A 13763-nucleotide genomic window follows, 5' to 3' on the forward strand; every position below is an offset into this window, starting at 1 on the left:
GGGGTGTCAAGGACAACAAGAAGGGCTTCTTCAAATACATCAAGAGCAAAAGGAAGACTAGGGAAAACGTGGGCCCGCTGCTGAATGGGGCGGGTGCCCTGGTAACAAAGGATATAGAGAAGGCAGAGTTATGAGAAATGCCTTCTTTGCTTCCGTCTTCACTGCTAAGGCCAGCCCTCAGGAAGTCCAGACCCTGGGGCCAAGAGAGGAAGTCTGGAGAAAGGAAGACTCTCCCTTGGTGGAGGAGGATCAGGTTAGAGATCTTTTGTCTAAACTTGACATCCATAAATCCATGGGCCCCGATGGGATGCACCCGCGAGTGCTGAGGGAGTTGGCGGATGTTATTGCATGGCCACTCTCCATCCTCTTGCAAAGGTCCTGGAGATCAGGAGAGGTGCCTGAGGACTGGAAGAAAGCCAATGTCACGCCAGTCTTCCAAAAGGGCAAGAAGGAGGAGCCAGGAAACTACAGGCCTGTCAGCCTCCCCTCCATCCCTGGCAAGGTGATGGAACAGCTCCTCCTGAAGGTCATCCCTAAGCACGTGGAGGACAAGAAGGTGATCAGGAGTAGTCAGCATGGATTCACCAAAGGAAAATCAGGCTTGACCAATCTGATAGCCTTCTATGACAGAATGACTGGCTGGGTAGAGGAGGGGAGAGCAGTGGATGTTGTCTCCCTGGACTTCAGCAAGGCTTTGGACACTGTCTCCCATCCCATCCTCCTAGGGAAGCTCAGGAAGTGTGGGCTAGATGAGTGGATGGTGAGGTGGATTGACAACTGGCTGGATGGCCGAGCTCAGAGGGTTGTGGTGAATGGCGCAGAGTCAAGTTGGAGGCCTGTGGCTAGTGGTGTCCCCCAGGGGTCCGTCCTGGGTCCAGTCTTGGTCAATGTATTCATCAATGACCTGGAGGAAGGGACAGAGTGCACCCTCAGCAAGTCTGCTGATGATACTAAACTGGGGGGAGAGGCTAACACACCAGAAGACTGTGCTGCCATTCAGAGGGACCTGGACAGGCTGGAGAGGTGGGCGCAGAGGAACCTCCTGAAGTTCAACAAAGGCAAGTGCAAGGTCCTGCACCTAGGCAGGAATAACCCCAGGCAGCAGTACAGGCTGGGGGTTGACCTGCTGGAAAGTAGCTCTGCCGAGAAGGACCTGGGAGTGCTGGTGGACAACAAGCTGACCATGAGGCAGCCGTGTGCCCTGGTGGCCAAGAAGGCCACTGGTCTCCTGGGGTGCATGAGGCAGAGTGTGGCCAGCAGGTGGAGGGAGGTGATCCTGCCCCTCTCCTCAGCCCTGGGGAGGCCTCGTCTGGAGTACTGGGTCCAGTTCTGGGCTCCCCAGGACAAGAGAGACAGGGCACTACTGCAGAGAGTCCAGTGGAGGGCTCCAAAGATGATGAGGGGACTGGAGCATCTCTCCTCTGAAGAAAGGCTGCGAGAGCTGGGCCTGTTGAGCCTGGAGAAGAGAAGACTGAGAGGGGATCTCATCAACATGGCCAAGTATCTGAAGGGGGAGTGTCAAGAGGATGAGGCCAGACTCTCCTCCGTGGTGCCCAGCATCAGGACAAGAGGCAATGGGCAGAAACTGAAGCACAGGAAGTTCCATCTGAACCTGAGAAAAAACTTCTTTCCTGTGAGGGTGACAGAGCGTTGGAACAGGTTGCCCAGAGAGGTGGTGGAGTCTCCTTCGCTGGAGATATTCAAAACCCGTCTGGATGTGGTCCTGGGCAATATGCTGTAGAGGTCCCTGCTTGAGCAGGGAGGTTGGACTAGATGATCTCCAGAGGTCCCTTCCAACCTAAACCATTCTGTGATTCTGTGAGAAGGTGGAGCAGTAGCTGGAGAAAAGGTTTGTGTGTGCTCGGGCCTTAATATATGCTATAAGTGGGAGTTCAATATAGGTAATATTGCTGTGTGGTCAGATGATAGAGTGGAAGAAAAGAGAATATTCATATCAGGGAAGGAAAGGGATCAAGTGGTCAGAATAAGTCACTTTAAGTTAGAGTAAAGGCTTTGATGGTAAGCGCAGTTGAATTTGGAGAGACTGAGGATGGCATTTCCCTTTAGATCCTGAAAAGCGTCCCCATGAGCTGCGCAACAAAGAACAAAGCGAAAGGTTCGGTACTGGAGAAGAAATGTTTTCCTGCTGCAAGCACACTTGAGGTTTTAAAGTTTTCCCATAAAGACATTTCAAGAAATGAAAAGGAAATGTAAAGACTCCAGAATAGATAGTACAAAGGCACACCTGGGTGAAATCCTTACTCCCTCTGATTCAGAGAAGAGTCTTGAAGATGGATATCCAGGTGACAATCTCTATCCCAGGTAATAGCCGTAGTTGCCAGTATAGTGGTTAGTCTAGGACTGGCACACTCTGAATGTCTCCTTATGGAATTATTTTGCTTTGTAATAGTAATTAGATATTAACATCATGGGACTTTTCTCTCAGCTCTTGACAAGCAAATTTATATATGAACAAGGAAGCATAAAGTTTTGGTTTCAGCCAATCAACATTTTCTGAAGGAAAAATATTTTTCATTAGTAGCAATAATAGTAGAAGAAGGCCCCCTGAGTGTTAACGAGTTCTAGTGAAGTTTGTAGGAGAGTGTCAAATCAAGGCAGAGCTTTGGTAGATACTGGTTTTGAAAATGATCATGGAAACAAGTACAGCCATATTTAATAAAGCTGGTAGTAGAACTGAAGGAGACTGTCTATTAATCACAGATTTTTTTTCTCTAGTGAATCAGTGGTGTGATAGCAGAAACAGAGGAAGCAAGCTTAAGAGGGGGAAGCTAGTGAGACAAACTGATGGAACATGCATGTTTTGAATACGGATGCCAGAGTGTGATTAGTACTGCAAACATTTCCTGAAGTGGTCGAAATGGCTGAATATGACCATGACTGAGTAGTTTAAGGGCCACGGGTAAATTAATGATAAATGCCAGAGCTCAAGAAGATGGGTTCAAAATAAAGCAATAATAGAAAGTTGTTCATATCTATTGTCTCCCTTGTATCTCCCTTGTATCCCTTGTATCTCAGCTTTTCGTATAGGGATAGCTAGATGTCATAAATAGGGAACTGGCATGCTCACTTAGGTTTGGAGACGCTGTTATCTAAAAATATTGGACGTTTCAGAACAACTGATAGAGAGCTGTGCTAGAAGCATCTGGATATAATGTTTGCTTTTAGCTCCAAATGTTTCCAATACAAACAAGTCAAGAGCAAAGCTTAGAAGCAAGCTGAGAAATCTATACAAGTCGCTGTTGTTAACAGCTGGGATTTCCCCGAACTGTACGCTAGCAATGGGAACTCTCGGTCTGCTGGTGCTAAGGGGATTATGCAAGTTTCCAGGGAAACAGATTCTTGTCAGCTGAGTGTAGTTAGCTTTTTATAGACCATTTAATTTTTTTAATGTGTTTTACAGACAGATATATTGCATAGAAAATGCACATGGACAGCTGGTACGAGACCTAGACTTTAATCCCAATAAACAGTACTACCTGGCTAGCTGTGGAGATGACTGCAAGGTGAAATTCTGGGACACAAGAAACGTCACTGAACCAGTGAAGACGCTGGAGGAGCATTCCCACTGGTAGAACAAATTATCTGCATGCTGTTTTGTGGGTGGATGGCTTATGTAATTTATTCAGCTAATTATTTTACTGTTTAGGAACAGTGCAGGCTAGCTATATGCATTGTGAATAATCATTTTTCTGCACAGAGGAGTGATTTTAATGTGTGGATGTTTCTTGTGCGATTCCAAATTAAGGCTATGGGCACTCTTAATCTAGTTGACAAGAAACTATTGTTAACATTGCTGGGAGATAGGATATGCCTTTAAGAAGCACAGCACAGAACTTGCCTTGTAGGGACCAAGATACATCTGTGCTTTCCCAACTCGAGGCTGATCTGCTGCACCTGACCTGAGTAGAAAAGTGCTTGAGCTGTTTTATTTACAGAAGCTGCCCTCTGTCCTCCTGTTGTAGAGCGGTGGGGATGCTCGACAATGCAGCCCCGGCTTTCTTCATGCTCCTTGCATCCCTTAAGCCAAAATGTGCAAGTGAGTTGTTTTACTCTCTGAGATAACATTGAGAACCTCTATATAGCCCTGTGGCCTGTGGCTGGAACTTGGAGACAATCTTGTCTGACATCTGCAGACTTCTGTGGTTAAGAAAAGATGAGCACTTCATATTTGATAAGGTTTGTATTAGAGTAATTCTTGCAAAATAAATCTGGACCCTGAAGCTGCTTTGAGTGGTATGAAGATGTCAATTAACAGAAGCAGCATTTGTACTTTTTGGAGACAATTAAAAGACTAATAGTAAAACAAGGACAAAAAGACATTTAGTATTAACTTGATACGTAAAATGTAAAAATTGAGGAGAAATATAATCCTGCTTTTGTTTTAGGGTGTATTTTAACTTTTTACTCTAAAAATGCTGTGAGATTTTGTTTAACAGGTTATTTCTAATCCATATTTTGCTTTGGGGAAATTCATATATTTAGAATTTGACTATTAATCTGACATATTAAACAATGTGACACGTACCCTCAAGAAATGATATCACTGAATGATGGGTTTTATTTTTTGAGGATTTTTCCTCAAAACTTATTTGTTGAATTTTAAAAATACCCTATAGAAAATTAAATGACATGAAAGCTTAACAGCCAAATGAAGACTGCAAAAGCCGGTCTTTTGAATGAGGCTTGTCGTTTCTATGCATACTTGCCACATTTAAATTGAAGATGAATTCAAGTTCTGTTATTTAAAATTAAATCATTTAAACAGCATTACTGTGTTACCTGCCAAGAATATCCTCCTCCTTTTTCTGAATTCCTCTTTTAGGGTCTGGAATGTCAGATACAATCATTCTCATGATCAGCTGATCCTTACAGGAAGCAGTGATAGCAGAGTTATACTGTCTAATATGGTATCGATTTCTTCTGAACCATTTGGGCATATGGTAGATGATGATGAGCTCAGTGACCAAGAGGACAACCATCAGGAAGAGAAGTATGAAGTTTCCTGGGTTTTATGGAGATGGTTATAGTTTGTCATTTCATTTTAATGATTAACATGCTATTCTTTACTGACTAGGATTTTTGTGTACAGACCTTTCAGGTATGTAGTTCTAACTTCTACTGAATTCTTTTTCTTTACTCGCTCATCTCTACTCTTGGGCATAATCCACTCTTTAAAGCTAATTGGTGCAGTCACTATGTCTTCCCTGGTATAAAGGGGATGATGATCAGTCCTAAAATTGGTTGTATCCGTGAAAAGACTCACTCTAAGGGGGATCTGGATCAAGTCAAGCACATGCACCTTTAACAGTCTGGGTTACCTGAGAGTTGGAAATCTGCTTTTGTGGTTTCTGCATGCTTATCTTTAGGAAACATTGCCACTGTAGTAGTGATCTTCCCTACAGACAGAAGAGAAGTACAAATATATTAATTTTTGTGAATTTCACTCTTCATGTTGCTGCCTGCTCTAGAAACCAATAACTCCTTAGGCCTATTTCAAACTGGACAAAAGTCTGTTTTCAACTCTCTTAGTAGAGAGTGGCGCACATGACTGCAGGCATTTGTAAGTACCATTCTACTGGGTGTGTGAGGAATTGCACATTTGCGTGTGTATTTTGGGGTAGCTTTTTTAAAAAAAAAAATTATTTAACTAAGATGACACAATAATTTCTCATCTTCCATTTTTTATGCTTTTAATTTTTTCACCGTGAAATATATGATGCTTGTTTTCCTCTCTGTACTTCTGTATGAATATATATGTGTGTATAAGGAGCTCTGTATGGGATGAGGACTCAGGACACCTGCTTTCTAATTTTGCAGCTAGCTTTTATGGTGATCTTGAGCAGAAGTACTTTAATTTTTCCTTTACGAAATGAGCTTAATGATACAGAAACTCTTTTATAATATTCTGAAGCTGCCATCCTTTAATCTATATTCTTCGGTTCTTTGCAGCTGTGAATATGTATGTGCTCCATGTCCGCACTGAGTGATTGTTTTGTTAAGTTTGGTAAATTATTTTAATACCCACCCACCCACCCACCCCTGTCTGGAATCAAATAGAATACCTTCAGACCCATTTTTTTTTAAGGAAGCAACAGATCAGGTGGGATGAGGAGTAAAGAGATTACAAAAAGATCCCTCAATTATTCAACTGTATTTGCTAGATGTTTCAGTTAGAAGTAACCTAAACTTTATTTAGAATTTTATATTTACAGAATTTTATATTTATATTTTATTTATATTTATTTTATGTTTTTAAGGTTGCTCTTTCACCTTTATTTTATTAATAAAGATGTAGTTTTCCTCCAAATAATTTTGACATTTCAGCTTTACATAAAGGATTTGGAAATATCCTTTCTTTTATGTTAAAAAGGAAGGTATCCCACATAGGCAATGTTTGTGGCAAGTGTGCAAAATGTCTGTGCGAGTAGTTGGTGATGTGAGTGCCTGGAAGATGAGATTAGGTGCCTAGAAAGTTGCTCATGTTCTAGAAGTACATATCTACGACTGATACACCTAAAGCATAGCCGTGTAAATATGATGTACCTTTTGGGTTCCTTACCCTTGGCTAGGTTCTGAAGTTTATTCTATCCTGAATAGAATATAAATTGCATTAGTGAAGGGGAGAAAGAGGCTTACAGTATCCTATATGTGTATATGGTGGGAATGTATTAAAGTAAGTAACAGAGTATAAGTACATAGCGCTCTGACAGATGCTGTGTAGTAGGTTGTCCAAGTTTTTCTTGATTTTCATTGGTTGTAGACATGTAGGTTGCCTCACTAAAATACGAGTGATTATTTCTAGAGTAGGAATTGTTGAAACCAAGAACATACAAAGCTATGTAACAAATGTGATCCTCTTTTCCTTTGGCTATGAGATGAATAACCACATAATGAGTGACTTGTGTAATGATGACAGAAAGCTCTCCCCTTTCCCCAGAGACTACAAGAGTGCCATCAGTGATGCCTATGCTTCTTAAACACGTGCTTTTCAACTGCTAACCTGTACTTTATAAAGCCTGTGCAAGCCTTAGCCTCTGTAACATTCACTTGATACTGTGAGATTCTTTTTCTTTTTCTTTTTTTTTTTTTCTCTTTATGAATTTAACATCCACGTGAGCTGGGAGGATGTTTCCAAGGTACTCACCAGCCTTGAACTGCTGCCAGATGAATGTCTGTTTAGCTCTGAGTGCACTAATGAATCTGGATATAACAGCTGGTGGGAATAGTTCTTGTTAGTCAACTGCTAGCGCAAAATATTTAGGCTTTAGTGCCTGTTTCCCTCCTCTCTTTGAAGAGTCTGTTTCATTGTTCTGTGGGTGCCGTCTGTTGTGTAAAACACAGGCTTCTTGCTTGTGTGCGTTTTAGACCTTGAAGAAGGTGCTATACCTTCCTAGGATTACTTTTTACCCTGTTTGGAGGACATCTGGTTTCCTATTTGATAGCACAGAAATCTTGAGAAAGAAATTCTCTTTTTAGGTGTTATTTGAAATACAACAGGAAGAGGAGGAATATGTGCAACTAGTGTCTCCAGTCAGTCATCCCCAGACTAAGTGACCAAATTTCTCTCAAAAGGAGGTTGGAAATCAAGTGGAAAGAAGGAAAAAGTTGTTCTTTCCTCGTAGTTTTCCTCTTTTCAGAGTACAAATAAAATAAAATACTCCTTGAGTTAAATATAAAAGGAAGAGTTTGTACCAGTTGAATCTTAATTTTTTTTCATTTTTCTCAGCAAAAATCCTCATGTTTTAAACTGTTGACTTGTAGTACTATTCTAAACAGGTAAGACTTTTGAGGTCTTGAGCCTCTTGTTAATTTTTAATATATTAAAATATTTTGGAATAGATTTTCTAATTTTTAATGTATTTCTTATCTAGAAATAAAAACCAAGTAACGTACCTCTTTAAACCTTGTTTAAATTGTGTTACAATGTAGAATTATGCGCAAGTCTATGATCTACCCATGCGTTTAGTCTTGCCAGATTATCTGTAGTAAATGCCTACTTCTTACGGTTCACAACTTGAAGAAAAATAATTACTTAGAGAGATTTCTTTTTGAAAGTGTATTATTTCTTTGAGCAATGAAGAGACAACGCAAGAATGTTGGTCTTTTCTCTTTTTAGAAAGGAATTATTCTTTACTGAGGTTTCTCCTTTGAGTGCTTGTCCACGTGTGTTGATGCCTTGCGAATATATGATTTTGTCCTGGAGACCAGAACATATTTGCCTAAGCTCTATGACTAGGACCTTGCACAAGAACCTGTCCCTTGTCGTAACTGATGAGCCTCAAGTCCTCTCAACTGCTGACTCAAATCAGAGCAGCTTACTTGCTGTCTCTTTCCTGCTTTTTTTATTGCCACTGTTGTTGTTTTTCTCCTCGATCATAAAATGAAAGAGCAGCTATGCTGTATCATATCAAAGGTCTCCCTAGCCCATATCCTGCCTCTGATAGTGGCCAAGAAGAAAGACTATAAGAACGTGAGAAGGAGATAAGACTTCCTCAGGGTATGCTTCCAGCCTCTGACTATTTGCAGCTCAAGAGACCCTCACTGCCTTCTGAATTCTCTTTGGAGTTTTCCAGTTCTTCCTTTTAGGGCTTTCTTTTTTCATCAGCCATCTCTTTTCACTAACTGTGTTCTTGACTGCTCCAAAACATGCTAGTTGAACATATACTACCTTTGTGGAATACCTCTAGGAAAAATATGCCACCTGTATTGTGGTGTTGCACTGAATAAGGAAAGGTTTCAGCACTTTCTCTTTGAGAAGCCTGAAGCCTCTGTCAAAAATAGGTATTTTTAAAAAAGGCCCCAGCTTTCCGCAGAGAGGAGGCATAGGTATGGGGCCAGAGAAGAGCTATGTGGCATATTCTGGTCAAGTGACTGGTCTGGATTCTTTAGTGCATGCTTCAAATATGGAAAATAGTTACTGAGAAATAAAACGCTGTACTCCTAGCTTAATTTCTAGCAGCTTATTGCAGGGAGAAAAAAAAAATTGTACAAAGCGCACAAAAATGGATGGACCAGGTGAAGTGAGTATACAGATGCATTTAGATTTCATCCTGAAAACAAAGCTGATGTGTGGACAGAATGGGAACCTGGACAGAAATGTACAGAGTGCTTTTCAGTCCTCAGTTTGAACATAGCATTTGAAACACAGGGTTTTGCACTTCCGTGGGAGCAACCAGTTAAGGCAAGCTTCTCCTTGGCCTCTCTTTCATTAATGGTTTCACACGCTGGTGTTGTGTGGACTTCCTGCAACACTGGACTTACCTTAATTCCACAACTCCTGGATGGTGTTAGTAAGTCCCATTTTAGACATTTGCAGAGCACTGAGAACTCTGCCTTCCTCTGAAGGGAGGTGTTGACTCTTCCATATTCTTTCATCCGCCCTTTGTTCATCCAAATTTTTTTTATGTCAGTGAATAAGTATATTTGGTCTTACTAAATGATTCTACCAGTCATTTTCACTCTGCATTGCTATTTCCAACAGAACAAACACTATCAGATTTCTGCAGTTTAGTATGACCATCTTTGCTCATCAATTTTGATTCCTTTTCTTTAGTTACTGCAGTATATTCATTTACCTTAGCGGTTTGAATTTTTAGTTATGTAGCACTTTGTTTGGTGTGCTGATGATGCACAGTATGAGAAGACCACCTGCTACCATAGTAGTGGCAACACCAAGACAAATGCTGCATCTTCAATAGTAGTTTCTTTCTGCATGACTTCTGTGGCTGGAATTTCCAGACAAAGTTGAGTTGATAATGGAGGATTTACTTTTTAAGGGAAAAAAGCCTTTCTGTGCCCATACCAACAAAAGGATTTACATGATCACTAGCGTTTTGGATTTGTACGTCAGCCCTGTGAGGGAAGCTATCCTTAAACTTTGTTTTTACAGAATGGGTTAGCTGCTCCTCTACCTCTCTTTGGGGTTGGTCACTTAAGAATTCTGCTGTGTTTTCACTGGCACACTTGATGATTCAGGCCCGTATTCTGCCTTCTCCCTTATGCTGCATTCCTCTTTTAAAAAAAAAAGGATAAGCTTAGAACCTGTCTTTGTTATCTGCTGAAGATTGTGCCAGAAATTCGTATTAGGAAATTTATCAGTATTTTTTCTGAACTCGTATGCTTTTGGGGATGTTTCTGTCTTTCTCACCATAGATTTTAGGTACACCGTCCTTTTTATATGAACAGGGCAAGATCGAAGCAGAGGATTTCTCCCTATTTTGCATTTAAAGCTGAGAGATGTAGAGAACTGGTCTTCTCAGTACAGAGTATTTTGTTGAGGTAGTGAAATTTTACATGAGATTTCAAGTATAGAAGCATCTTCAGCAATCGGGATGCACCAGAGAGAAAATGATGCCTGGCCTCTCTGTAGAAAGAGCTTTCGTTCCAAATTCTGTCTAAAGGACGTGGTGGTTAATACTTTTTGTGATAGATGTGTTTTGGGGCCGTTTGAGTAGTAAATAATGTGAATGGATACACACATTGTAATGTGTGTGAACTGTGTGGTGTAACGTAACTCGTGTACATACACATCTGTGACTTCAGGAGAGCAGACTTTGCCAACAGTAATACATTGAAAAGTATTTGCCAAACAGCCTTAATAAGGCAGGCTTCCAGGGTATTTTCACACAGCTGCTAATAGTGTTAATTTTGGTGATAGTTTTATTGTGGTATTTGTGTCTTGGAGAAATCTAGAAATCACAGGATTACACTATAGAGTCACCCAACAGACTCAGTTAATTAAAACAGCTTAAATTGCTATGTTGCAGAATAATGTGTTTTGGGCTTTACTGGTAGGATGCTAGCTAAGCTCAGCCAAATCCAGGGAAGCAGCAGTTTCCAATTCCTAGAGTATTTTGCCTTTAAAGACTGTGTAGTTTTTCCCTAATTTTTTTTTTTTTTTTTTTTTTTTTTAAACTCAGCTCAGGAGATATACCCTCCTTAATTTATATTACATATTAGGACAAGTTTAAAAACGTGCTATATTAAAATAAGTATCTCCTGTATTGAAAGATGTTTTTCTCCCTGAAGAAGTGGCTCAGAGGGCCGGATTTTTTGTGTAAAAAAACCAATAATGCTTATAATAATATGAATAGCTATTTGTTGTATATATAAATTGAGTTCCGGTATAAAAATCTTTGAATTCTCTCTTCCTTAATAGAGGAAAAGAAGCAGTGTGTTACCTGAGCTTACCACTGATAAAATCTTACAGTTGCTAAGTTTTTTTTTCTGCAGTTAAAGGGAAAAGGCATCCACAGGGCTTGTTTTAGAATTCCAGTGATATGCATTTAGTCTTTGGGTTTCATTTTGAACACTGCAATACATGTTGTTGCTCTACTGAATCAGATCTATTTTATAGTAATTTTTAGATTAAGGAGGACTTAACTCTGTATGTGATAAGGAATTAATGATTTTTCGGGACTCTGAAAAAACATATTTTATTGAACATTATGATGACAAAACAGAATTGCAAGCACTGCAAACTTAAGTGGTTGTTAGCACAAGCAGTAATTGGAAATAACAGCTCTCTACATGAAAACAATTATCCAAGGCTTAACAGGCTTCTCTCGCAAGTCTGTAACACAATTAACCTCAACGTTATCTAGTAAAATGAAAAGTCTTTTCCTTTCACGGGAGAAGCTGGTAGGGGTCATGCTATATGAGTAAGACTGCAAAGAGAAAGCAATCTGGCTTCAGCTCTCAGTCGGACATTTGTGGAGGATGTCTTAAATTTGTGGAGGATGTAGACAGAGATTACACGTTTCTTACTAGGAGCACTTGTCCATCTAAGAGGCTGATGCTTGTCCATTGATGCTCTACAAGAACATATATAAAGAAAAAGAAGGGCGGTTAAGTGTATCCAGAAAAAGTCCTTTAAATAATACAGGAGAACCAGAAACTAAAGGTCCTAAACCTCCCTGCGCCTTAAAAAGTTCAAGGAAGAAAATAGCTAACCAAGCTTACCAGGCCTAACAAGTGATTAGCAAGTATGCTCATCGTCAAAATATAGTCTAGCTGGAGTGCTATATCAAGGAATCAATAGGCCAAACACCTACACCAGTGCTGCACTAAATTAGTCATAGCATAGCAACTACATTTTTTACATCTATAACCTGAAGATTGTATGTGAAAACAAATCTATGTTTTGGCAGCAACTTGAGTTATACATATTAAAAGCAGGATGGAAGAAAGTTTACCTATATCTACCTCTACTGGTGTTCTTCCTGTTTCTGAACTTCCCTAACTGAGAGAGAATTCAAGGTCCTGAACTCTCCTCACTTTCCTAAACCCTGCCCAGGATCTGCCAGCTTTATCCCAGCATCCAGTCCACTTTGAATTCATTGAGAGTAAGTAGTTAAAATGTCAGTCCTGGGACACAGAAACTGAACATTTATAAGCATCGTAGATTCATGTAGAAATAAAAATAAGAAAATCCTCAGCCTATTCTTGGATTACCATATCTCCCCCCCGCCCCCCCCGACACACACATGCACGCAACTGAGGTGTTTTTTGGAAGTCTGTGAACATGGGACAAGTGATCTGGTTTCCAATTCCTGTGATGAGAAAGCAAAAAGAAACCCCAACCCACCCCCAAAAGGAAGAAACAAACAAACAAACCCAAACACAATCAAAAACTATGCCCCAAATAAAACAGAAAACCTTGTTACTTCTGATATTTTTTCTTTTTAATTTTTGACAATCTTTCAGATATGTGAATTAAATTCTACTTTTTACTGGGTTTATTAACCATTTTGTAATGTAAAGGCTAATTTATTTTCATCCAGGGTGTTTGTAGAGGATGCTCAGGGACAAAATATGGTCTTTTGGATCTTCTGTATTGATACTGAGGCCATGGAATTCTGGTATTATTTTTTCCCTCCTGATTATCTTCTATAGAATCTGGCTCTTTATCAAAGTGATCCCTTAGCATAAAACGGTTTCTCAGATTCTCAATAAATGTCTCAAGGCTATGCATCTCTTACAAATAGTTTATAAAAAAAAAAAAAATGTTATCATAGATCTGGACCTGAACTCATGTGGCCTGAAGAACCACATGGATAGCTTTCTTTTTTGGAAAGGCACAAAATTGCTTTCATCCCCAAGGAGAAATTCATTGTGTAGACAATGATAAGTGAGGGTTAAAAATTGTAGTAGTAAACAGAATACTAAACAGTAGTTCATCTACTAATGCAAGCTTCTTTCCTGAACGCTCATTCCCCTCTGACTTCTATAAATTCAATTAGATGAACTGTATTATTTAAATGAAACGCCAGAACAACTTTGAACATAGAGAAAACAGCATAATCTAGAAGCTTATCTGTCCTTGTTTATCCAGCCTTTGGTTAACCGATACTCCTGGTTAACTGAAAGTCGGTCGTATCCCCTGATGGCAGTGTGCACCATGCGTTACTCCCTGCTTATCCAGGGAGACATTTGAAACCTTCAGAATAATGGAGTTCTGGGTAAGTGGGTGAGCACTGCGTGAAGCACATTGCTGTCTGGGGACGTGACCAACTTTCACTTAACCAGGCATGTCAGTTAACAGGAAGTTAGAAAAACACATTGCAGGAGACGAAGCGTGTGTGTATGTTTATTAGCTCTCTGCTGTTAGATGGTTTGTGTCAAAGTACGTATTCGGAAGAACTGCAGAAAAGTCCTGCTCTTCTTAATTAACCAGAGGCTATGTGTTTGTGCTATGACCTTTTTTTGCTAGCTGGCCTTAAACATAGCATAGGTAAGTGATA

General features: G+C 40.1%; 1 protein-coding gene across 12 annotated transcripts in view; it reads left to right on the plus strand.

Annotated features, from left to right (window-relative positions):
- The window catches only part of EIPR1 (EARP complex and GARP complex interacting protein 1), a 226891-nt gene that overhangs the window by 81909 nt on the left and 131219 nt on the right, over positions 1-13763 (plus strand). For all 12 annotated transcript variants that reach the window (XR_011140065.1, XR_011140070.1, XR_011140069.1 and 9 more), the window contains exons 7-8: positions 3422-3589; positions 4844-5011. Coding sequence is in view for 6 of the 12 variants with exons in the window: in XM_068937251.1 (XP_068793352.1) it covers positions 3422-3589; positions 4844-5011 (336 nt within the window). In the remaining 6 variants the exon portion in view is untranslated. The remainder of the gene's footprint in view (positions 1-3421; positions 3590-4843; positions 5012-13763) is intronic.

This window comes from Struthio camelus, chromosome 3 (genome assembly GCF_040807025.1).
Source record: "Struthio camelus isolate bStrCam1 chromosome 3, bStrCam1.hap1, whole genome shotgun sequence".
NCBI classification, from domain to species: Eukaryota; Metazoa; Chordata; class Aves; order Struthioniformes; family Struthionidae; genus Struthio; species Struthio camelus.